At 43.8% G+C, this 24,263-nt stretch overlaps 1 protein-coding gene across 1 annotated transcript in view; it reads right to left on the bottom strand.

The window, feature by feature from the left end:
* Positions 1 to 15,631: 15,631 nt before the first annotated feature.
* CALB2 (calbindin 2) overlaps positions 15,632 to 24,263 on the bottom strand; it is a 28,416-nt gene continuing 19,784 nt past the window's right edge. Inside the window, exons 5-11 of the mRNA XM_049864454.1 lie at positions 20,648 to 20,704; positions 19,999 to 20,076; positions 19,477 to 19,532; positions 19,116 to 19,155; positions 18,912 to 18,965; positions 18,007 to 18,078; positions 15,632 to 15,748 (exon numbers count right to left, since the gene is read on the bottom strand). Coding sequence (XP_049720411.1) covers positions 15,632 to 15,748; positions 18,007 to 18,078; positions 18,912 to 18,965; positions 19,116 to 19,155; positions 19,477 to 19,532; positions 19,999 to 20,076; positions 20,648 to 20,704 — 474 coding nt within the window. The remainder of the gene's footprint in view (positions 15,749 to 18,006; positions 18,079 to 18,911; positions 18,966 to 19,115; positions 19,156 to 19,476; positions 19,533 to 19,998; positions 20,077 to 20,647; positions 20,705 to 24,263) is intronic.

A 24,263-nucleotide genomic window follows, 5' to 3' on the forward strand; every position in this document is an offset into this window, starting at 1 on the left:
GTTGTGCCTGGGGTTGCTTGTTGATAAGCTCCTTTCCCTGCACTCTAGTCAAGGCAAGTGGAGTCAGCTTTGTAGGTATGCAACCTGTGCAGTCATACAGGGCCCCTCGCTTGGGCTAATGCTTTGCTGTCACCATCTTGAAATTCTCAATTTTTGAAGAAGAAATTCTGAATTTTCTTTTAGCATCAGGTCCTACAAGTCAGGTAGCTCATCCCAAAGAAGGACGGTCATAGACCAGCGTGTGTCCAGGGAAGATTAACGCGGGCAGTGAGAAGGAAGAGCTGTGGAAATAGCCTGAGGGTGAGCAGAGAGTGAGTGGAGGGTCGGTGCCGAAAGAAAGACGAAGAGGCTGCCTTAAAATGAATGAGATAAGAAGGATGAGAGACTAGGCACTTTGTATAGGATTCATGGAGGCAGAACTAGGGACCCATAATGAGGCATCCACTGACGTGATTATTTGCTTAATGTAGTCTCATTGGCCTGCTTTTGCTCTTCACTTTGACCCCCAGGATATGGGTAGCATAATGTGTGGCCTGTAGTAAATGCCCCCAAAATAGTTGTCAAGCTCAAGGAAAAACTTCACAGCTGAGCTGAATGACTGATGGTGGACTGGGTTTCTTTGACCAGCAGCAAGTTTCTAGTCAGCAGCCCTGGTTAAGCAAAAACCAGGGGATTATTTGGTGTTAACCACTAGTGTGTCTCATGAGTTTTAAGTTATGGAACACACACCTAGTGGGTTTGACCTCGTGGATCACCCTGTGCCTTTTGAAGAGCTTTTCTTTTCTCGGCTCCTGGCTTTCCACGCTTGATTCTTTGTATCCCTGCTGTCCTCCTTTTTACTCCTTCCCCCGACCATGGTCCCTGTGGCTCTTCCAACTTGTATGCCTTAAAAGTGTCCACTTGCCAAGGTGATGGCGTTGTTGGCCCTGACAACTGCTTTTGTTACTTTCTGTCTATTTTTGCATTACATACGATGATTCCCACTCGGCCAACACTCCCACCCCTATCCCTGCAGCTGAACGAACAAATATACTTGGGTGACCACTGTGTGTTGGACCCAACCCCGCTTGCCTTCCCTGTTCCGTGGAGCTGCTCCCTCCATGGGCGACTCTTCCCCTGCATCTTACCTGCAAGCATTTGCTGGAGAAAATCCCCCAGGGTGAGGCATCTGCAGGCAGGTGATGATGCTGGGAGCCCAGGAGGGCATCTCTGGTGGCATCTCTGGCCTGGGCAAGCTATAGCTAAGAGCTGGTTGGAGCAGCTGTGGCAGAGAGGTTTGAATTAATCATACTTCTCAGTTCTTGACAGATCATTATCAACCGTCATGGATATTTACTGTATTGGAAATTAAAACAGAGACATTTAAAACATACTTGTTTATTGATTCATTTGAAAACAGAAATGGTGCATACATTGCATGTTAACATAAATAAACATCCTAACATTATTATGAAAATAGTTTTGACTTTGCAGACTCCCTGTCCTAAAGTGAAATGTTAGTTTGTTCCAGAATATGAAAGAGCATTATGAAGGACAAAAGTTGGAAAGTGAAATTTATTTGTTTCAGTGTATAATACCTGAGTCTGAGAAGAAATTATGAAATGTGTTAAAATTTTAGCAAAGTTTGTTCACTTTAATGGGCTTGCTTCTAGATAGCAGAGATTCTCTGTCTTACCAGAATACTTTTTGGTGCTTTATGTTAAATTTGTGATGTCCTAGGATAGATGATTTTAAAACACAAAGATCCTCACTTATGAAAGAGCTAAGCTTCTTTACAATTGTGCATGCTTTTCTGTTTCTCTTATTTACATAATATAAGCTTTTTAATATTAAGATATAATTAACCTTTTCAGAGAGTACAATTCAGTGAGGTTTTTTTCTTTTAATCCTTCTATTTTTTTTGGGGGGGGGTAAAATCTACATAATAAAACTTAACCTTTTTAACCATTTTTAAACGTGTACTTCAGTGGTATTAAGAACAGTCATAATGTTGTACAACCATTGCCTCTATCTAACTCCAGAGCATTTTTCAAAATGAAGCTCTGTGCACGTTTAGCAGTCACTGCTCTCCCACCCAAGTCCTTGGCAACCACTAATCTGTCTCTACGGATTTGCCTGTTCTGGACATTTCATATGACTGGAATCATACAATAAGCGGTCTTTTGAGTCTGGCTTCTTTCACTTCACATAATATCTTCAAGGCTCATCCCTGGTGTATTAACATATATGAGTAGTATATCATTCCTTTTTATACCCAAAAATATTCCATTGAATGGATGTACCACAGTTTATCTTTTTATCAGTTGATGCACATTTGAGTTTCTACTTTTTTGGCTAGTATGAGTAATGCTAGTATGAAAATTTCTCTGTAAGTTTTTATGTGGACATATATCTTTAATTCTCTCAGGTTCGTTTATTCTTTAGTGTTTTCTTATCACTTGATTAAATAGGTAACCAAGGATTGTTTCTCAGGCTCCCATGATCATATCTTAATCAAGTATCCAAATCTCCTCTGAAAACTCTTCAAATTTTACCTTCCCAAAATCAGATTATGCATATAGAAAAGAGGTTAAAAGGGAGCTTTCAGGATATCTTTTACACTTGCAGAGATCTTTGAAATTTCTTATAGGACACTCCTGGGAAATCGCTAAGATTTTTGTTCTCTTGCCTTATAAAAGGGGAGACGCTAGGAGTAGTTAGATTTGTTTGACGTGCTGCTGTTTTAAGATTTGGATGAGAAGAGTTGTCAGACCAGAAGAGCCGCTCTGCCTTCCCGTGGTTAAACTGATGCAAGTAAAATGCCATTTATGTAAGTATTTCAGAAATTTTATGTTTAATGTATCAATTGTATAGAGATTTATCAATGCCTTCACTGTCCCTGGAGCCCTGGTGCCGTAGTGGTTAAGAGATTGGCTGCTAACTGAAGGGTTGGCAGTTCGAATCCACCAGCCACTCCTTGGAAAGCCTATGGAGCGATTCTACTCTGTCCTATAGGGTCGCTATGAATTGGAATCAACTCGATGGCAACGGGCTTGGGTTTTTGGTTTTGGTTTTGGTTTCACCATTCCTAGTGTTTTTACCCTCTGGGGAAACTAATCAGAACTCTTGTGGGATAGTTCTGTACTTTATCCTGATAGAGAAATTTATTCCCCTCCATTCTGATGTATTAGTTACAGTAATAAATTAAGCACAGCTATTAAGTTCCTAAGGATCCCTGGCGGTGCAGTGGTTAAAGCACTCTGCTGCTAACCGTAAGGTTGGCTGTTCAAACCTATAGCCTCTCTGTGGAAGAAAGATGTGACAGTGTGCTTCTGTAAAAATTACAGCCTTGGAAACCCAATGGGGCAGTTCTACTGTGTCCTATAGGGTTGCTATGAGTTGGAATTGACTCGATGGCAACAGGATTAAGTTCCTGCCATCTGTAGATAGATTTTGGCTTACCCTGGTGCTTGCCTTAAGATTCTTCAATTAAGAGCCTTCTTTCATTGTGTCTTCGATGGAAAAGGCCAGCCTCAGAGCCTTGTGGAAAATAACAGTATCATGTACTTCAAATTGTCAACCCTCTAACGAGTAGAATGTTGGGTACGTTTTCAAGCAGGCAACTTTCAGATCATACCAGTGGACTGAGCCAAGATCTCCAGGATTCTTCAGAAGCAGATGGCGTCACGAAAGCAGACTACACATCCAAGCTTGAGTGGAAAAAGAATTAATTACATGGGACTGTATGAAGTGACATGGCATTTCATCGTGGTTATCTGTTTAAGATGTTGTTAATGTTGTTTGAATGTTCTACCTTCTGGCTGTATGAGGAAGCCCTTTCTCTACTTAAGCTTCCTTAACCCACAAGAATTTAACAGACTGTGCTTTTGTAAACTAAAATAAAGTGTTTTAAAATGAGATTTGACTATTTTCATTGGCGTGCAGTGATGTCTCATTGTGGATTCAATTTGCATTTCTCAAATGGCTAATGCTGTCAAGCATCTTTTATGTGTTTATTTGCCATCCATGTGTCATTTTTGATGAAGTGTGAAGAGGTAGTTTTTTTTTTATCGTAGCAAAATATATAAAAACATTTGCCATTTCAACTGTTTTTGCATGTATAATTCAGTGACATTAATTACAGTCTCCATGTTGGGCAACCATCACCACTATCCATTCCCAAATGTTTTCATCACCCTGAACAGAAACTCAGTATCCCTCAAGCAATACCTCCCCATTACCCACTCCCATCCATCCTGATAATCACTAATAATCTTTGGTCTGTATGCATTTGACTATTCTGAACAGTTTATGTAAGTGGGATCTTATGGTTTTTGCCCTTTTGTGTCTGACTTATTTCACTCACATAATGTTTTCGAAGTTCAGTGTGGTAGCATATGTATTAGGATTTCATTTCCAGGAGGTAAGATTTTGAAGGACATTTGCATACCACCCTACAGATGGGAACTTGAGACCTTTAAAGGGATGTCTGCACAAGTTCTCACAGAGACTGTGGTCTCTGAATGGAAATAAAGGACAGGTGTCAGGAGGACAGAACACTCACAGCCAGGCCCTTGGGTGGTTACCAGGATCCCCATCTCTTCAACTCCCTGCCCTACCATAGGATCAGTGTATGCAGGCCAGCTCTTAGGCAACTGTGGAGACAGTTGTCCCTAGGGGTCTCTGCCATGTTCAGAGGATTCACATCCCCTAAGCAGGAGGGAGAGCACCATGCAGGCTCTTGTTGAGGTGAGCACCTTCTTTGAGGGGCAGCAAGGATGAGTAGGACTTCCTGACCTTGGAATCCCCTGACTGATTCCCGGGGCAGCCACAGAGCATCCACCTAGAGGTACAGGAGGCACTTGGGACTTCAATCTAGCAGCAACATTACATGTCATCCCCATAGCTGTCAGTTAGTGACACTTTGTACTAGGTACTGTGCTAAGTGTATAACAAAGATGGTCTTGATCATAGAAAATACATTTTGAGGAAGAGTCATTCTTAAGCCCCGTTTCACAATGTGACGGTAACAAAAATGTTATGCATTTGTTTGTGTATTTGTTTCCCGTTGCTGCTGTGACAGATCACCATAAACTTGGTTTATGGCTTAAAACACACATTATCTTTCAGTTTTGGAAGTCAGAAGTCTGAAATGGGTCTCACTGGACTAAGGGTGTCAGCAGGGCTGGTTCCTTCTGGAGGTTCTTGGGGGGAATCTGTTTCCTTGCCTTTTCCAGCTCTGGATGCTACCCTCTTCTATCTTCAAAGGCAGCAATGGAGGGTTGAGTCTCATACCACTCTGACTCTTCTGCCTCCCTTTTCCACATTTAAGGACCCTGTAATTACTGGGCCCACCTGGGTAATCCAGTATAATCACCCTATTTAAGGTCAGCTGATTAGCAACCTTAATCCCCCTTTGCCATGTGCATTAGTTTCCTAGGGCTGCTGTAACAAATTACCACAAACTGGGTCATTATGAATCAGGCTTATAGAGGCTAAAAGAGGAGCAGTCCATCTCTTGGAGCTTATTAGTTTTGAGAATTTGCATTCCTAAAAGGTACTCCAAAACCAAAACCATCGCCACTGAGTAGATTCCAACTCATAGCAACCCTGTCGAACAGAATAGAGCTGCTCCTTGGGGTTTCCAACGAGCAGCTGGTGGATTCAAACTGCTGACTTTTTGGTTAGCAGCAATAGCTTTTAACCAGTGCACCATTAGGGCTCCAACAAACTCCAACAAGTTATGGAGTAGGGACTAATTCTGAGAACCACTAGTAGAGCAGCAGTTCTCAAAATGTTTTATACGTAAGAATCACCTGGGGATCTTGTTAAAGCATAGATTCTAATTCAGTCTGACCCCCTGATTCTTGTGTGTCATAAATTTTGAGAACTGCTGCTGTGCTAACGGTTCTCAGAATTAGTCCCTAATGCCTAACCAGCAGCATTAGCATCACCTGGTACCTTGTTAGAAATGCAAATTCTCAGCAGGTGTGGGAAGTGGACCTCACCAGTTCGAAGCCCTGGTTAGAACTGGGTTTTTATCACTTCCATTCAAAGACCTGACTAATGCATGGATAATACAGTCTGAGTGGCTAGTATCCCAGTGTTCTTGGAGCAATTATTATTCCATTATGCCCTGAAAGATTTCCCAAATTAAGTTCAGACTCACACCCAGCCTCTTGCATGATGATGAAAGCATTCATTTACTTATTCACACATTCACTCTTGCATTCATGTTCTGTTAAGAAGACATAGCTCCCACCTCAAGGAGCTCCCATTGTCCTTGAGGAGGACTTGGACATGGGAAAAGTGGTCATTTAATTTTCATCCCTTATATATCTCAGCAGCAACTGATACCTTTGATTACTTGCTCCTTCTTGAAACACCTTGTTCAGTTGTATTTCAGGAAACCACACCTTGCTGGTTTCTCTCTACCTCACTGATCACACCCTCTCTCTGGCAGAGCTGTAATTTTTGGAGGACCTAGAGATGCTTTCTCAGGCCTTCCTGTCACTTCCTGGGTAATCGCATTGCATTCCCTTGACCTTCAACCCTATCTTTGAACTGATGTTTTACAAATTTATATCTGAAATCCCAATCTGTTTCAGAACTTCATATTCATATATTCAGGGTCTACTGAATATGTATATTGTCTGAGTGTACCGGACATCTTCCCTTTGCCCCTCCTCATCACTCTCTACCCTCCCCTAACTTGCTTTCTGTCCCTGAAGGCTGACCTGTATGGACTCCATCAGTAGGCTCCTGGCCCTCTGTTTTTGGGCTGGATTCAGCAATGGGGAGCCCTAGAAGGGAATCGGCGGGAAGGAGGGGAGAAGTGGAGGGTGGGGGGCTTAGTATTTACTTCCCATAAGGTGATTTCAAGTTGGCTGTGTGCCTTGGACCAGATATATGACATTTTCTACAAAATTCCTTTTGGGTTCTGGTTACCTCTTCCTTCTCTCATTCCTTCAGGCCTAGGATTTGTAACAGCAACTCCACTACTACTTGTTAGTTGCTGTCTCGTTGGCTATGACTCATAGTGACCTTATGTATAACAGAACAAAACACTGTCCAGTCCTATATCATCTTCAAGATTGTTGGTATGTTTGAGTCCATTGTTGTAGCCACTGTGTCTGTCAGTTGAGGGTTTCCCTCCTTTTCGCTGACCCTCTACTTTACCAAACATGATGTTATTTTCTAGTGACCACTGTTACTAGTCTCCAACTGTTTACTATCCCTTATGATCCCCCTGTATTTCACCCATAATTTGTAAAAATACTTTTGTAAACAAATTCTCCTTGATTGTATAATTTGATGGAAACCCTGGTGGCATAGTGGTTAACAGCTACGGCTGCTAACCAAAAGGTTGGCAGTTCAGATCCACCAGGCGCTCCTTGGAAACTCTATGGGGCAGTTCTACTCTGGCCTATAGGGTTGCTATGAGTTGGAATCGACCCGACAGCAATGGGTTTTTTTTTTTTTTTTAAAATATATGTTTCCTAATGAGACCTCTGCTGAATTAATTGACTAGAAATGGCCCTAGGAAACAGGACCCTAATATTCTGGGACCAGGTTGATCCGTTATCCGAGAAGGGCAGAGATAACCTCCTTGTCAGAGGGAAATGGAACATGGATTATCCATAGTAGCTGGTGACCTCACAATTTCTCAAATTATTACAGGTAGTAGACTGAGATGATATGCAGGTAGAGGGTAAAGCTTTGAGGTTTCAAGTGGCTGAGGCACTTAGTTTCTATGGTAACATAAATGAATTTTAAGATTTTGGAGTAACCTGGTATCGTGCATTGAATTGTGTCCCTCAAAAATATCTGTCAACTTGGCTAGGTCATGATTCCCAGTGTTGTATGATTGTCTACCATTTTGTCATCTGATGTGATTTCTCTGCGTTATAAATTCTATCGTTATGATGTAATAAGATGGATTAGTGGCAGTTATATTGATGAAACCTACAAGATTACATAGTGTCTTAAGCCAATCTCTTTTGAGATATAAAAGAGAGAATGGAGCAGAGAGACATGATGACCTCATACCACCAAGAAAGCAGTGCTGGGAGCAAGAGTGTCCTTTGGACCTGAGGTTCCTGTGCTGAGATGCTCCCAGACCAAGGGAAGACTGATGACAAAGACCTTCCTCCAGAGCCAACAGAGAGAGAAAGCCTTCCCCTGGAGCCAGCACCCCGAATTCAGACTTCTAGCCTAGTGGACTGTGAAAGAATAAACTTCTCTTTGTTAAAGCCATCTGCTTGTGGTATTTCTGTTATGACCACTAGATAACTAAGACACCTGGCTTCTTCTTATGGCCCTAGAAAGCACACATAGGGAGAAAGGAGAATTAAAAAAAACTGTGAAATACAATTAAGAACACATGTAAAAAACCAAAAGACCTCTAGGGAGGCTTTAAAGGAATCTCTCATCTTTAATGGTTACAGGGCAGATATGGCTGACAGCCAAGCCTAGGCATGGATTATAAGGGTTGCATATTTGCAGAGCCAGGTTTCTTACACGAAGGTAAGGGCACCAGTAGGGAAAGAGTAGGACCCTAGGACATATGGTAGGAACATTTGAGCAGACATGGACAAGGGAATAAAATTAAATCCCCAATTTCCTTTGAATCCTTTGAAAGGTAGCCCTTTCTCCCCTCCCATCCTATCTGTGGGAAACAGCCCTCCCCTCATAAAACCTTTAAATGGCTGCACATGGGTCATCATCTCATCTACAAATGCCAGCCCCTGGTTACTGCACCATCTTCTGTGGTTCCCGTATATCCACCTGTACCTTTGTAAATAGTCCCCATGTAAACAAGCCCTCCTCAGATTACCCTAATGTGAATGTTCCATCTGTTTTTTCTTGGAATCCCAAGAGATACACAAAATACCAGGCAGCGTGTCCAAAATCCTGATTCTCCACCACCGTCTCCCAGTCTCCCCATCTCAGTGATGGCCCTCATTATGCACCCAGTTGCTCAAGCTAATAGCCTTGAAATCCTTCTTCACTCCTTTTCCCTTACTCATCTTTTATACAACCCTTAGCAAGTCTTTTTAACTCTTAAAAATAGATCTAGAATCTGGTATTTAATACCACTTCCTCTGCTACTTCCCTGGTCCATGTCAACAACACTTCTTAACTGTAATAGTACATCAGCCTCTTAACTAGTTTCTCTGCTCCTTTCTTGTCTTCTATAGTTTAGTGTCCACACAGAAGCCACAGTGACTTTAATAAGTCAAATTGTGTTGCTCCTCAGTGGCTTCCCTTGACATTTGTAATGAAATCCAAAGTCCTTTTTATTACGGTCTACAAGGTACCACATGACCTTATCTCACCTATTTCTCTAACCTCATCTATAGTTCACCCCTTCCTTTATTCTGCTGTAGCCCCAGTGACCTCCTTCCTGAGTAGGCCATGAGCTCCTCCCCTTGGAGCCTTTGAACTTGCTGTTTCCTCTGTGTGCACTCTTTCCCCCAGATAGCTGAGGCTCACTTCCTCACATCTTTCATGTCTCTGCTTGAACAGCACCTTTTCAGAGAATCCAAAGTAGTAATCCTTCCTTTCTGACTGCTTTCTCCTGTTTAACTTTTTTTTTTTTAGAGCACGTATCACTACTTTACATTATGTGTATTTTGATTTATATGTTTGTTGTGTCTTCTACATTAGAGTAGCAACTCCATGAGGGCACACAGTAAATATTTGATATTGAATGAAAACAATAGAACAATACAAGGTGCCCATGGGTGTGGCACTCAACTAGTCCAGGGAAGGATTCCCAGTTGTTGTTGCTGTTGTTCAGTGCCACCAAGTCAGTTAATGACTCATGACTCATAGCAACCCTATGTACAGCAGAGTAAAACACTGCCCAGTCCTGCACCATCATCACAATCATTATGCTTGAGCACATTGTTGTAGCCGCTGTGTCAGTCCATCTCACTGAGGGTCTTCCTCTTTTTCACTGACCTTCTACTTTACCAAGCATGATGTCTTTCTTCAGGGACTGGGCCCTCCTGATAACATGTCCAAAGTATGTGAGACAAAGTCTCACCATCCTTGCCTCTAAGGAGCATTCTGGCTGTACTTCTTCCAACACAGATTTGTTCATTCTTCTGGCAGTCCATGTTACATTCAACGTTCTTTGCCAACACCATAATTCAAAGGCATCAATTTTTCTTCAGTCTTCATTATTCATTGCCAGCTTTTCCATGCATAGAAGGTGATTAAAAACACCATGGCTTGGATCAGGTGCACTTTAGTCCTCCAAGTGACATCTTTGCTTTTTAACACTTTAAAGAGGTCCTTTGGAGTAGATTTTCCCAATGCAGTACGTCATTGGATTTCTTGACTGCTGCTTCCATGGGCGTTGATTGTGGATGCAAGTAAAATGAAATCCTTGTCAACTTTAGCCTTTTCTCTGTTTATCACAATGTTGCTTATTGGTCTAGTTGTGAGGATTTTTGTTTTCTTCACGTTGAGGTGTAATCCATACTGAAGGCTGTAGTCTTTGATCTTCATCAGTAAGTGCTTCAAGTCTTCTTCATTTTCAGCAAGCAAGGTTGTGTCATCTTCGTATTGCCGCAGATTGTTAATGAGCATTCCTCCAATCCTGATGCCCCATTCTTCTTCATACAGTCCAGCTTCTTGGATTATTTGCTGAGCATACAGATTGCATAAATATAGTGAGAGGATACAACTCTGACTCACATCTTTCCTGATTTTAAACCACTAAGTATCCTTTTACTCAGTTTGAATGACTGCCTCTTTGTCTGTACAGGTTCCTCATGAGTACAATTTAGTGTTCTGGAATTCCCATTCTTCACAATGTTATCCATAATTTTTTATAATCCAAACAGTGGAATGCCTTTGCATAATTGATAAAACACAAGTAAATATCTTTCTGGTATTCTGAGCTTTCAGCCAAGACCCACCTGACATCAGCTTGATATCCCTCATTCCATGTCCTCTTCTGAACCTGGCTTGAATTTCTGGCAGTTTCCTGTCAATGTATGGCTGCAACAGTATGATCTTCAGCAGAATTTTACTGCGTGTGGTATTAACGATATTGTTTGATAATTTGTGCATTCTGCTGGATCACCTTTCTTTGGAGTGGGCACAAATGTAGATCTCTTTCAGTTGATTGGCCAGGTAGCTGTCTTCCAAATTTCTTGGCATAGATAAGTGAGCACCTCCAGCACTGCATCTGTTTGTTGAAACATCTCAATTGGTATTCTGTCAATTCCTGGTTCCTTGTTTTTCACCAATGCCAGCAGTATAGCTTGGACTTTTTCCTTCAGTACCATTGGTTCTTGATCATATGCTACCTCCTGAGATGGCTGAACGTCAACCAGCTCTTTTTGGTACATTGACTCTGTGTATTCCTTCCATCTTCTTTTGATGCTTCCTGTGTCTTTTAATATTTTTCCCATAGAATCCTTCAATATTGCAATTCGAGGCTTGAAATTTTTCTTCAGTTCTTTCAGCTTGAGAAATGTTGAGTGTGTTCTAACCTTTTGGTTTTCTAACTCCAGGTCTTTGCACATTTCATTATAAAACTTTGTCTTCTTGAACTGCCCTTTGAAATCTTCTGTTCAGCTCTCTTACTGAATCATTTCTTCCCTCAGCTTTAGCTATTCTATGTTCAAGAGAGCAAGCTTCAGAGTCTCTTCTGACGTCCATTTTGGTCCTTTTCTTTCTTTCTTTCTTGACTTTTCAGTGACCTCTTGCTGTCTTCGCGTAAGATATCCTTGATGTCATTCCATAGCTTTTCCAAGGAAAAGTGCCAGTAATCCCTTTGGTACTACTGTCATGGGGGTCTGTGAACCACTCATTCAAGGTTACCAGGGCACACCCAGGGGTTTCTTCCTCATGGGATCCTTGTGTTCCCTGTGTGGTCACAGACATGCCTAGGCCACTAGACCTGTCCACTATGTCTTCATCTTCTCACTGTTTTCCTATTCAATATAAGGTAGAAAGTAGATTGTCAGGAAAACTTCTTTATTATTGGCACGTTTCCTTGGAAAAAAGAATTGCAGTGGTCTAAACCTTTTAAAGTTCTTCTGAGTGACCTGAATCTTGTGGTTTTGGTCACTTTACTCTAGCAATAGTCTCATCTTGGCCTTGGGTTCTAGAGGACACCAACTAGCTCCAGCTTGTTAAATTAAGGTCCTGAGCACTGTCTCCCTTGTCAGAACTTACTAAGCAGAGTTGATGGCCCTTGGTACTTTTTCTTTCTCTGAATAGTTTTTGTTGACCTTTTTTGTTTGAAGCTGGGGCAGTTGGTGGGTTTGCTGACAGAACGTTAACACTCTTTAAAGGAAGTTTTGGCCATGGGGCCTCAGCCATTCCTGAGGTGAGCCTGAGAGTCTTGAACAGAACATACTGTTCTCCTCTCCAAAATAGAGAGCTATATGGATTTGTACCTGGCTTTCAAAAGAGAGTTGTGCCTGAGAATGTGCCCTAGAGACAATTGCCTTTAAGTTTGAAATCTTTGTGTTTGCATGTGGTGCTTAATTCCCTATCAGGTCCCAAGCTTCTATTTGGAATGGGAGATGTTAGAATCCTGGCCACTCTCGGGAATAGAACTGGGGTAGGATTTTTCCTCCGAAGGCTTGTGTTTGGAGTTCCAGGAACAGATAAGCCTACATGTGTGCTCCTAATACACCTGTGAATTAGGCAGTAACAAAGTCTGGTGTTCATGGGAGAAAAAGAAACGGCTAAAATAATCACAAATGCCACTCCATGTTCCTGGTTACTCCAGTCCCTATTCACCAGCATGGCCTCCTTAACACAGGAGAGTCTGGAGGAATCAGTATGTTGTGATTGTCTGCGGGATTGCTTTCCTCTCTCCCTTTGTCCCGATGGACAAAACACAACTATCTGCGCTCAGAATGAGCTAAATGGGCTCATTAAAAAGGACCAGCTCTTCTTGGGGCATGAGTCTCCTGGCTCCTCTGACCAGAAATCATGCCTGGGAGGAAGGACTCCAGCAAACCTGGGTCTAAGAAGCTTCACCCAGTTAGAGAAGGGCCCACCTCTGCCCCACCATAAATCCCAAACCATGGCAACTGTTCACCCATTGTACCTTGGGAGTCTTTGCCCTGAAGCACAGAAAGAGCAGTGTGTGTCTTGGAGGGGCAGGGGTGAAACCCACAGACTGGGGATGGGCACTAGTTGAAGACGAGGATGAAATGACCTCCTGTTCTCCTAGCCTGTGGGGACTGTGCGTAGTGGAGAAGAGATACCCTCTTAAGCTAGCTTTGTAATCAGGGATCTGTTGTAGAATACACAGAGATTGCAGGGAAATTGGTATTAGGAGAAAGCAGAGTCGCACAGGGGCTGGGATGCTGTCAGATGGCATCTCTTTCTCTCCCACATGCATATAGTTGATGTCTCTGTGTTTCTCTGTCTCTGTCACTCATTCTGTCTCTCCCTCTCCCTCTTTGTCACTCACATTATCTCTCTCTCTGCCTCTGTCCCTCTATCTTCCCATCTCTCTCTTTTCTCTCTTCTCCCTCCCTCTCTCCTACCCTCCCTCCCTGGCATTTGGTTTCCCATCTGTGTTTTTCTCTGCACATCTTCTTCACTATTATCTGACTAGCTTCCTCTTTGAGGGTCTTAGTTTCTGTTCCTCCCTGCACCAGTTTGGGCCTGGCTTTTGGTTGTCATGGTGCTGTCTTAGTCTCCAAAGCCATGTTAATGCACAGCTTCAATGTCACCCCTCTACCTCACGGCCCCTGGTATCAATCCCAAATACTGAGAGAATCTTATTGTCCATCCTTGGCCCAGTCAGCTGTGTCAGGGGAACAGCGATCAGAAGGTTGGCTGGGCTGCATCATCCAGTCTGTGAGCAGGGCAGGTTCCCTCAGAAAGGGATTTGGCCAGGAAAGAAATGAGGGCTCTATCTGATTCAGGTGGTCAGCACCTTTGGATAGGCTCCAAATAGGCTCCTGAATATCAAATAGAGAGGGACATTTCCAAAGGTGACTTTGGAATCAGGTAAGCCTGCATTTGAGTCTTAGCCCTGCTATTTAGGAGCTGTATCACCTTGAACAAGTTTTTTAACGTGTTTGAGCCTTAGTTTCTTCATCTGTAAAATAGTGTCCATCTCATAGGATTGTTGTGAGTTTAAAGGGGGTAATGTATAAAAATGCATTTTGTAAACAATAAATAATTAAAAAAAATAAGTTATCTATTTTAGGATCTCAAAGAGCTCTGTAGACCTAGAGGTTGAGCTGGCTCTATACCAAAGGCCATCTGGTCAGTTGTGGGAGAAAAGAAGTTAAGTTCGTGGTGGTCTAGCACTCCTGGCTGGAGCTCCCCCTATTCTGTGGTGATTACTTAATCCCATCATCACCATACCCATTGGTATCTCTACTATAGAGGGAAGCTGAATGTGGTCTCAGTCTGCTGAATTCATACCCTGGCTCTTCCACCAAATGGTCACCAAACCTCGGGCTCATATCAGTTGCCACTGACTCCGACTCATGGTGACCCCATGTGTGTCAAGGTAGAACTGTGCTCCATAGAATTTTCAATCATTGATTTTTCAGAAGTAGATTGTCAGGCCTTTCTTCTGAGGTGCCTCTGGGTGGACTTGAACTTCCAACCTTTCGGTTAGTAGCCAAATGGGAACCAGCCAAGTGAGATTAACCATTTGCACTACTCAGGGACTCTGGGGCTCATACTCAATTTCTTTAATCTTCATTCTCCTTATCTGTACAGTGGAGATAATCACAGCACCTTTCTCAAAGGAGTAACGGAGATGCTCCATGTAAACTATTCAGCACAATACATGAAACTAAGTTAGCTTTCAATGAGTTGGTAACTTGCTATAATCTTGGAGATGTAGAAACAAACATGGAATAAGAAGTGACTCAGGTTGGTGAAGAGGCAGGTGGTGAACTGGGAGTGAAAGCCATAGAGTCCTGGGGTCTCTGCCTCTGCTTCTAATGACTATATCCCAGTTGGGTGGTCCTGGCCCCCTCCCCTACCCACATGAGAACAGGCCCTCTCTTTGTCAAGAAGAGCTGTTACCTGCAGAGAAAAAATTGACCATTTGGCAAGAACTGGGTGGGTTTACATGGCAGAATTTTTCATTTTATTGTGTGTAAACTCTTCTTTGGTAAACAAGAAGACAAGAAGCCAAAAGAGAAGAGGAACACACCAAATAAAGAGGGCAAGTTAAGGGTCAGTGCTCTCCACAAACAGGAACTCTGAGAAGACAGCTACACCATTAGCAAGGTGGCTGATGGAACTGGGAAGTTTGGGGTGGGTGGTGGCATAGGGGAAGGGCAGAGGGGGGCAAGAGGGAAGAGTCCACTCTGCTGAACATAGAAGCCTAAATCATACAGTGAATGAGTTCATGCATCACAGCGAAGAAGGTTAGGGAGCCTCCACCCGTGCCCCACACACCTCCCATGCAGTTGGTGATCCAGGCTGCAGGTTGAGCAGTATGTCTGGTCAGGATTGGGTTAGAGGTGCTCAAAAGAGGCCCATCAGTGGTCCATCCTCCATTTCTCCTTTCCTGCTCTGCTGGCTAGTGTGTGCGGGTTACAGGGGAGTGGGGGTGCTCATGATCTCTGGGTGTGGGCAATGTTAGGGCAGCAGGGGAAGGATTTGGGAAGGCGGAGAAGCAACACCTGTCCCCCCTTTACACAGGGGGCTCGCTGCAGAGCACAATCTCCAGGTCCTTGCGGTAGAGCTTCCCCGCCTCAGCCAAAGACATGACACTCTTCCTGTAGTTGGTGAGCTCTTGGATGTTCATTTCCTAGGAGACATAGAGAGAGGTAAGAGCAGGCTCAGTGGAGGGACCCAGCAACACACTCAGACATCTGCCTGAACCTCTCTCCTCCCACCCCAGTGTATGTGGTTTAGAGTGATACAAGGCGTGGGCCTTGGAGTTAGACCTACTTTAAAACTCTGTCACTTACTGGCTGCACTGCTTTGGGCAAAGTAGTCAACCTTTCTGAGACTCAGCTGCCTCACCTGTAAAATGGGTACACTAATAGTACCTGGAAACTCTGGTGGCATAGTGGTTAAGAGCTACAGCTGCTAACCAAACAGTCAGCAGTTCAGCTCTGCCAGGTGCTCCTTGGAAACACTATGGGGCAGTTCTGCTCTGTCCTATAGTCCTATAGTGTTGCTATGAGTCAGAAGCCATTCAATGGCAATGTTTTGTTTGTTTTTTTTTAATAGTACCTACCTCATGGAGGTGTTATGAGGAGTAGATGAAGAAACAAATGAAACAACATTTAGCACAATACCTAACACATAGCAAGCACTCCAAAAATGGTAGCTATTGTGATGATTAGTCATTATCTGTGCATAGCTTGTTGCCTCAGTCATCTAGTGCTGCTATTACAGAAATACCACAAGTAGATGGCTTTAACAAAGAGAAGTTTATTTTCTCACAGTCTTTTAGTAGGCTAGAAGGCCAAATTCAGGGCTCCCAAGTAAACAAACTTAATTAATATCCTGTTCTTTAACCTTCATAGTTTCTTTCAAATCCCAATACCTGGACCATTAATTTTGTTACCACATCTGGAGTCAATCTACACGAGGTGTCCTTTGTGTTAAGCAAGAGAGAGCCTAGTTAGTTGATGACAATGAACTTCAGGTCACTCTGGAGATTAAATGCAATGCCTTCAGGGTTTATCAGCCTCAGGTGAAAGGCAAGACCATATGAAGAATAATTATGCCTCCTTAATAGAGTTACAGTTAAAGATATTCTCCATTATGGTGCCTAACATTCTTGGACACATTAAAAAAAACCAAACCCATTGCTGTCGAGTCGATTCTGACTCATAGTGACCCTGTAGGACAGAGTAGAACTGCCCCATAGAGTTTCTAAAGAGCACCTGGTAGATTCAAACTGCCAACCTTTTGGTTAGCAGACATAGCTCTTTACTACGCCACCAGGGATTCCTTTTGGACACATAAAAAAGGACACATAGGGGTGCTTAATAATTTTCTCCTAGAGTTTGGTGCCAGGAAAAATTTTGCCAAGTTCAAACATTGTAACGAATACTTTCTTCTTCCCAGAAAGTATTTGTTTACTTATAGTTTATTTTTTGCCTCTTTCAGTAAACAATTTTAGGTAACAGAAAAGAAAATAAATAAGTTTAGGATAAAATAAATGAAGAATGATACTTAGGATAAAGATAAAGAGCTCAGAAAGCACTTGGAAAGGAAGACAGATAGACCCAGAGGCTGCAAAGAATTTATTCCTGAAATTGAGCATTAAATTTAGCTCTTGCCTGGCAGCCAAGGCAATTAGGCAATGCAAGGAATTATAGAACTTTCATCGTCTAATTAAAGAAAGTAGACAAAACCATTTGCTGAGACATTTTCCAGGAGTGAAGGAAGCTGGCTGCAAAGACTTGTCTCTTGGTTCTTATCCCTCCCTGACCTCTCCCACCGGTGCACCAAGATGAGCCCACTTGAGGGTCTATGGAGGATGTCAGAGGCAACACGAAGGGCAAAGTGATGAAGTTCAGTACTCTGTCTTTTCCTCAAGGGGAACAAACATTTTGGTGGCTCCTTTTAACCCTTCTCCAGTTCCAGATTCTGCAGTTACCCAATTCAGAATAGCCCTCCCCTCCCACTGGCTCCCCGCCCTCCAAAATCTCTCCTTGTATAGCAAGTCTTTTTTTGTTGGCAATTTAGCTGATGATTCCATGAGATGTACCATGTTAAAACTACCATTGCCTTATGGCTGATCAAGGAGCCCTGGTGGCACAGTGGTTAAAGCACTAGGCTGCTAACCAAAAGGTTAGTGGTTCAAACCTAGTAGTGGCTCTGCTGGAAAAAGATGTGGCAGTCTGCTTCCGTAAAAATTACAGCCTTGGAAACCCTATGGGGCAGTTCTACTCTGTCCTATAGGGTTGCTCTGAGTCAGAATTGACTTGTGGGCAGTGGTTTGGGTATGGCTGATCAGAGAGGAGCAAACTGCAGTTCCAGTGCACTCCTCTCCACTGCCTCCCTTCCCTGGAGACATCGCCCAGTCCCCTGGGTAAAGTCACTCACCTTCTTGTTTTTCTCATACAGATCCTTCAAAAGGGCATCCAGCTCATTCTCATCAATGTAGCCACTCCCGTCCTGGTGATGGGGAGCAGAGAATGAGCACAGAGCTCTGACCAGCGACCTTGACCTTACTCCTTCCTTCCACCCATCCCAGGGAGATCTAAATGTCCAACTTTCCCATTGCTATGTACAAAAGGAGGTATTCAGACTGTGCGATGTCAAAATAACGCATCACTGCTGTCTACACTAGTTGACACAGGAACAAAACAAACTGCTCTTTTGGTAGCTTCTAGTTGTGCTGTCTTGTACTTGCGTTAAAAATGTAAATGAATTTAAGAAGCATTTAGCTAACTCCCTGAGTGCCACATCCAAAATAAGGTGTCAGGGTGAACACAAGGGCTCTTTAAGGTTTACCCCCACCCCTTTGGTTGTAAAGAACATCTCCCACCATAACAGTCACATGAGCAGGAACAGGTAAGAAAGGGATGAAGGTATGTGTAAGGAGGTCAGCTCACTCCCACCTTCCTAGAAAACCAACTGGCTCTAGTGCAAAATTATGATGGCACCAGGGGAGTAGTACTGAGCACTTCCGTCCTTCTGCCCCAAACAACATAATCAAACCTTGATTCTAAGCATAACCATCTTCCTCTTTCACCAACTATTCTTTGTTGCATTTTTTAGAAACCAAAACCTTGGCCTCCAAGGTGGTGGGCCATGGATTGTAAATGACATTTATATTCTTACATAGCATAAGATGCTGCAGGGAAGGGACAAGAGGAAACCATGTGGCCCAAGCTGCCCCTCTGACTGCTGTTCCCTTCCTACCGATGAAGTTGACCCATTCTGGTTGGGGGCTCCCCTGTCTTGAAGACTCCAGCATTTCCAATCCGTAGTGTCCTCCTTCTTACCTTGTCATAAAATGTGAAGATCGCATTGAACTCCTCTGAGGTCAGCTTCATGCCCTATAAGGACCAAGGTAGTTAACAGAGAAGGAAAGGCACTGAATGTATTTGTGATTATGGTGGATTTGGGTGTATGTGTGTGTGGAAGGGCAGAGCTCAGTGGGATGAGGGGAAGGGAAGAAGAAGAGGAAAGCAAAGTGGGTCTTTTACCTGAAATTTAAGCAGGAAGTTTTCCTGAACGGGCAAGAGTCTGGAAAGGAAATGATAGAGCAGAGATTAGGAGGCAGAGCACAGGCAAGAGCAGCTTGGACTTGGTGGGGATGCAGAGGCAGGCTCTGTAGTTAGACAAAGCTCCCTGAGCACTTAATAATCAGGAGTTCATGGAAAGTTCAAAAAAGAGGGAAACAGACAAATGGAGGTATTGAAGTTCACAATTCTATCTAGCTTTGTCTTGAGCTTCTTGACATCTGACCTGTTACTCTCACCACTCATTGATCTCAGAGATGGGGACAGTAGCACAGGAATGATAGCAGGAATCTTATTTTAAGTGACGCTGTCAGCAGGTACTTACCGGGACATCTCTGAGAGGCCCAATTTGCCATCCCCGTTTAAGTCAAACATCCTTAGCTGTTGGGGACAGAAAGAGGTGTCTGGATTATTTGCTTTGACCTTACATGTTGGGCCTTGACCTACTACCCCCTTAGTGGAAAGGAGAGGAAGGAGGACAGGAGGAGAGTTCTCCTGGTCTCCTCTGAGGTCACCTGGAGGCCAGGGACCACCATGGTTGAAGTCAGTCACTGGGAGAGACAGTGGGACTCAGTTACTGCTCCTTTCTCCCCTTTTTAGGGAGAGGGGTAACAGAGGCACTGCAAGCCAGCATCAAAGGCTCACCCTCTCCAAGTTCATCCTCTCCTAGAGCTACAGCGGTTGTCATGGGAACAAATGCTCCCCAGTCTCACACTGGTCTGGGAATCAGCTCAATGGGGATCTCAGAGAGAGGGTGTGTGGGGCCATGAACTAGCATCCATCTTTGCTATCTGTCACCATGAGTCACCTGCACTCCTGGGGAGGAGGGACACTTCTGTCTACTTACAATGGTCTGGGTGTACTCTTGGAGCTTGAATTCATCATAAGGCCGGTTTGCTTTCTTCAGCAGGTCTGACAGGAATCCCTGGAATACAAAAGGCCTCTTTCAGAGCTGATAAATCCTTCGTTCGTTCCCTCATTCACTTATTTATTTCCTGAGGTCTACCACTAGTGTAGCTCATAATTCCCTAACTGCTTGATCCTTGAAGCCCTAGAGGTGGCTCTGGGTACAACTTCACCCCACTGGAGAAGTGGTAGAGACTGGATCTACCTCCTCATAAGCACAGCACACAGAGGTAGCACACAGCACACAGAGCAGTGTCTGAGGATCACTGGTCAGTCAGACGAATTTGAGGGTAGACATATAAGCCTGAAGGCCAACAAACTACAATGAGCTGGAAGTGCCTCAAGCATGTCTGTCCTAGGCATGTGGTTTGGGTGAACTCTACGGCCCTGTAGCTCCATGTTGCTGATTTCACATGGCTGCCCCGAAGAAGTTCAACAATTCAGAGCCAGGCCTGGGTTTTCCTGAGCAGACTGCAAACCCATATTTCTCACCCAACTTCTGTTCCCTACTTAGGTTCCTTAAACCCACTGCCACTCGACCTTAGTCCCACTGTCCATGCCCTCCATACCCTTCCCAAGACCCATCCTACCTTGAGCTCATTGGCTTCAATGTAGCCACTTCTGTCTGTGTCATACCTCCGCCAAGCCTGTAACGGGAATGCCAACTTTTTTGCAAAGACATATCAGCATCTATACTCCTTCCTTCCATTTCCCTTTAGTATTCCTGGGCAGGTTTTGGTATTCAAGAATTAGAGAGGGGTGGCTTATGTGGAAATGGTCTAGTCCAGTCCCTTCATGTCACAGATGAGGAAACCAAGTAAAGTATCTTGGCCAAGGTCAAACAGAAAGGAGGAGAACTGCTGGGACTAGAATCAAGGCATCCTTACTCTAACTTGCTCCAGGAATGGGTCTCTTTTGGATCACCTTGTAACCAGGGGTGAGGTTTTCTAAGGTTCAACAGGCAGCTTCACCCAAGGCTAGAACAAAGATCTCGTGGTTCTACTTTTTGCTGTGGCGAAATAAGGTGTTCTTTCATTGTTCTAGAAACTTCTGTTACTCTGGGTAGGGGCTGGGAGGCAAGGGGAAGAACCCTCTGGAAGAACCCTTGGAATCAACTCAATGGCAATTTTTTTTTTAAATAAATAAATGTCACATATGCCATATATACATATACATATATGTATGTGTATATATTATATATATATAAAACTGACACAGTAGGAATGGGCTTTGGTTACTCTTCACTGTACTCACTTCTTCATCCCATTGCTTATGGTTGTCATGTCTGGCGGTGAGGCAAAATTGGTAGTGTAATCAAATTTTTAGACTCTCCACCACATTTCTAATAAAAAAAAAATCCCATCTCCCAATCTCCAAGTCTCAATCTATCTGGTTCAAAGGAGGTTGACCCATCTCCAGAGACAGACATGTGACCTAGGCCTGGCCAGTTAGATCCCTTCCTGGATCCTACCCATACTGGTTCTGGGACCTGATCAGAGTCCCAATTATTTGGTGCATCGTTTGATCCCTTTAAGGAGACAGGGCACTGTCTGCTGACCACAGCATTCAGAGGATCAAAGAGAATGAGAGTTTCAGCAGGTGGTATGGTTCTGACTGCCTCCTTCCTCTCTCTTCTGGCTGTGTCTGAATAAAGGCAGACATTACACACGAGGAAGAAGGAAAAATAGTTGTAGTAGTCTAAAAATGTCCACAAATGCTCCAACACACTCCCCTTCAAAAGGTGGAGTATAAGTTCCCTCTTCTTAAACGTGGGCTGGACTTAGTGACTCATTTCTAATGAACAGAATGTGACAGTGTGTGACTTTCGAGGCTAAGTCATAAACAGCATTGCAGCTTCCTTCTTGCTCTCTCTTGGATCACTCACTCTGGAGGAAGCCAACTGCCATGTCATGAGAATGCTCAAGCAACCTATGGAAATGCCCACGTGGTAAGCAAATGAGCTCTCCCGCCAACAGCCAGCAAGGAGCTGAGGCCTCTTGCCAACAGCTGTGTGAGTAAGCCATCTTGGCAGTGTACCTTCTGGCCCTAGTCAAGCATTCAGATGACTGCAGCCCAGCTGACATCTTGACTGCAATCCCATGAGAGACCCTGAGCCAAAACCACCACCTAAGATGTTCCTGATTCCTGACCCACAGAAGCTGTGAGAAAATAAATGTGTGTTGTTTTAAGCTGCTAAATTTGATGTGATTTTTTACACAGCAATAGGTAACTAATACAACGGTCCTGAGAAAATATGGTCCTCCTTTTTTTTTTTTTTATACAACTGCCTTGAAACCTCAGCTGTTTCCCCAAACCATTTGGTGCAAAGAAGGGAATGCCACTTGGGGTGCTGCCTATATTTGTGGCTAAGAGGCCCAGGGAATCCCATTCCCTAAATCTTTGGTCTATTTTGGTGCCTAATCATATTTCTTGGATTTTCTTTCAAGATTCGTTCCTTGGACTTTTTGCCCAAACTGCACACCTGGACATCAGCAACATTTAATTTTCTGAGAGTCAGCAAGCACTAATCCTTTTCCTACATTTTATTCCTTCCTCCTCCACTTTTCCATACCACATCCCTGTTTTATTGCCAGGAGCGTGAGAATTTATGGCCACTTTAGGATCTTTCTTTCACACCAGCAAACAAGACTGTGGAATGCTCTTGGTAGGAGAGTAGTGCCAGGGCTCAGGAAATTTGGCCCTGATTTTCTTTCAGTTATGAGGCAAGAGAAAGTTCTAGCAAAAGGGTGGGCAAATATCAAATATAGATGGTACTTGATTAGGGGAGTATCTTTTCTCCAGTGAAAAAATGCTTTGGTGTCCATTATAATACTCCTTCCCTCTCCCAGAAAGCACACCCTTGGAAAAGTACTGGGAGAGGGATGCACAGGTTTCCAAATATGACTTCACCAACCACCTGCATGAATCTAGTGCATTAGAAATTAGTTCATCTAAGTTGAGTCTTGGCTGGGAAAAGAAGATGTCTAAAAGGAGGATAATCCGAGTGGGCCCCAGTCCTCTCGAGGCAGGCCTAACCCTCCTCCCTCCCTGAGGCCACTCTCCCCACTCCCCCACCCCCCAGTGCTGGCTCTGGGGTCTTACACTAGATTTCTCTACCCTTCAGCACTTTGTGTTCAGCCATCACTGGGTCATTATTCTCTTCCCATTCAAGGAAAAGAGTTCAAGAGACTGAGCTTTTTGAAATCCCAAAGAAATCCTGAGGCTTCACTAAAATTAGAAATCAAAATGTCTGGCTAAGGGGTGGGATGGGGGAAATCTGAGAGCATGAGGCTTTCAGGGCTGCCCAGGGACTGTTGCATGTTTTCAGCTGATAGACATGGGACAAATGGACTGTAGGAGGGATGGTACTGCAGGAGTATGGGGTCTCAGGAAGCTGGGGAGGGGGTTGTTTGCTTTGTAGTTATGCTGGGACTTACAAATATAGAGGCAAGAATGAATAAGGACTTATGTCAACCACACACAGAGGAACTACTAATGATTTTGAGAGAGAGAGGAGAGAGGAAAGAGAAGAAGGGAGCAAGAGGGGGAGGGGGAGAGAGGAGAAGAAAGGGGGAGGAGAGGGGAGGAGGCGGGGGAGAGAGGAGAGGGTGCAGTGGGAAGGGGAGAAGGGAGAGACTTGAGGGGAGAGGAATGGGGAGGGGAGAGGGAGAAAGAGGAGGGGAGGAGAGAGAGAGGGAAAGTTTCATTGAGTACTAGATAGAGATGGGGAGGGGAAGAAGTGGAGAGGGGAAGGGGAAGAAGAGAGAAGAAAACGAGGGGAGAGGAGAAAGAGATATGGGGGAGGAAAGGGGGGGTGGAGAAAGAGAGGGAGAGAGCTGTTTTTTCAAGCACCTCGGACCTTGCAGGCTATCACTACCCCGGTTTTCCAGACCAGCTGTGGAACAAATATCAGTTTTTGGCTGCCGCCCATCAGGAAAAGCAGGGTCAGGCATATCACTCCCTTTTCTGTAGACAGAGAAACTGACACAGTAGTACCCTGACAAGTTATAAGTATATGCAGGATCCTACCTCCCCACTACCTCCACCCCAGAGAGACAAGAGAAGAACCAAGAACAGAGTCAGAGTATCAATTACCAGTTTATGGAATCTTGCCATCTTGTAAAAAACTGGAGAAAATCATTTAAAGCACCTTAAAATTAAACCCATTATCTGATGCTTAACTACCATTTACAAAAGGACTCTTCT

Source organism: Elephas maximus, chromosome 21 (assembly GCF_024166365.1).
Source record: "Elephas maximus indicus isolate mEleMax1 chromosome 21, mEleMax1 primary haplotype, whole genome shotgun sequence".
NCBI lineage: Eukaryota > Metazoa > Chordata > Mammalia > Proboscidea > Elephantidae > Elephas > Elephas maximus.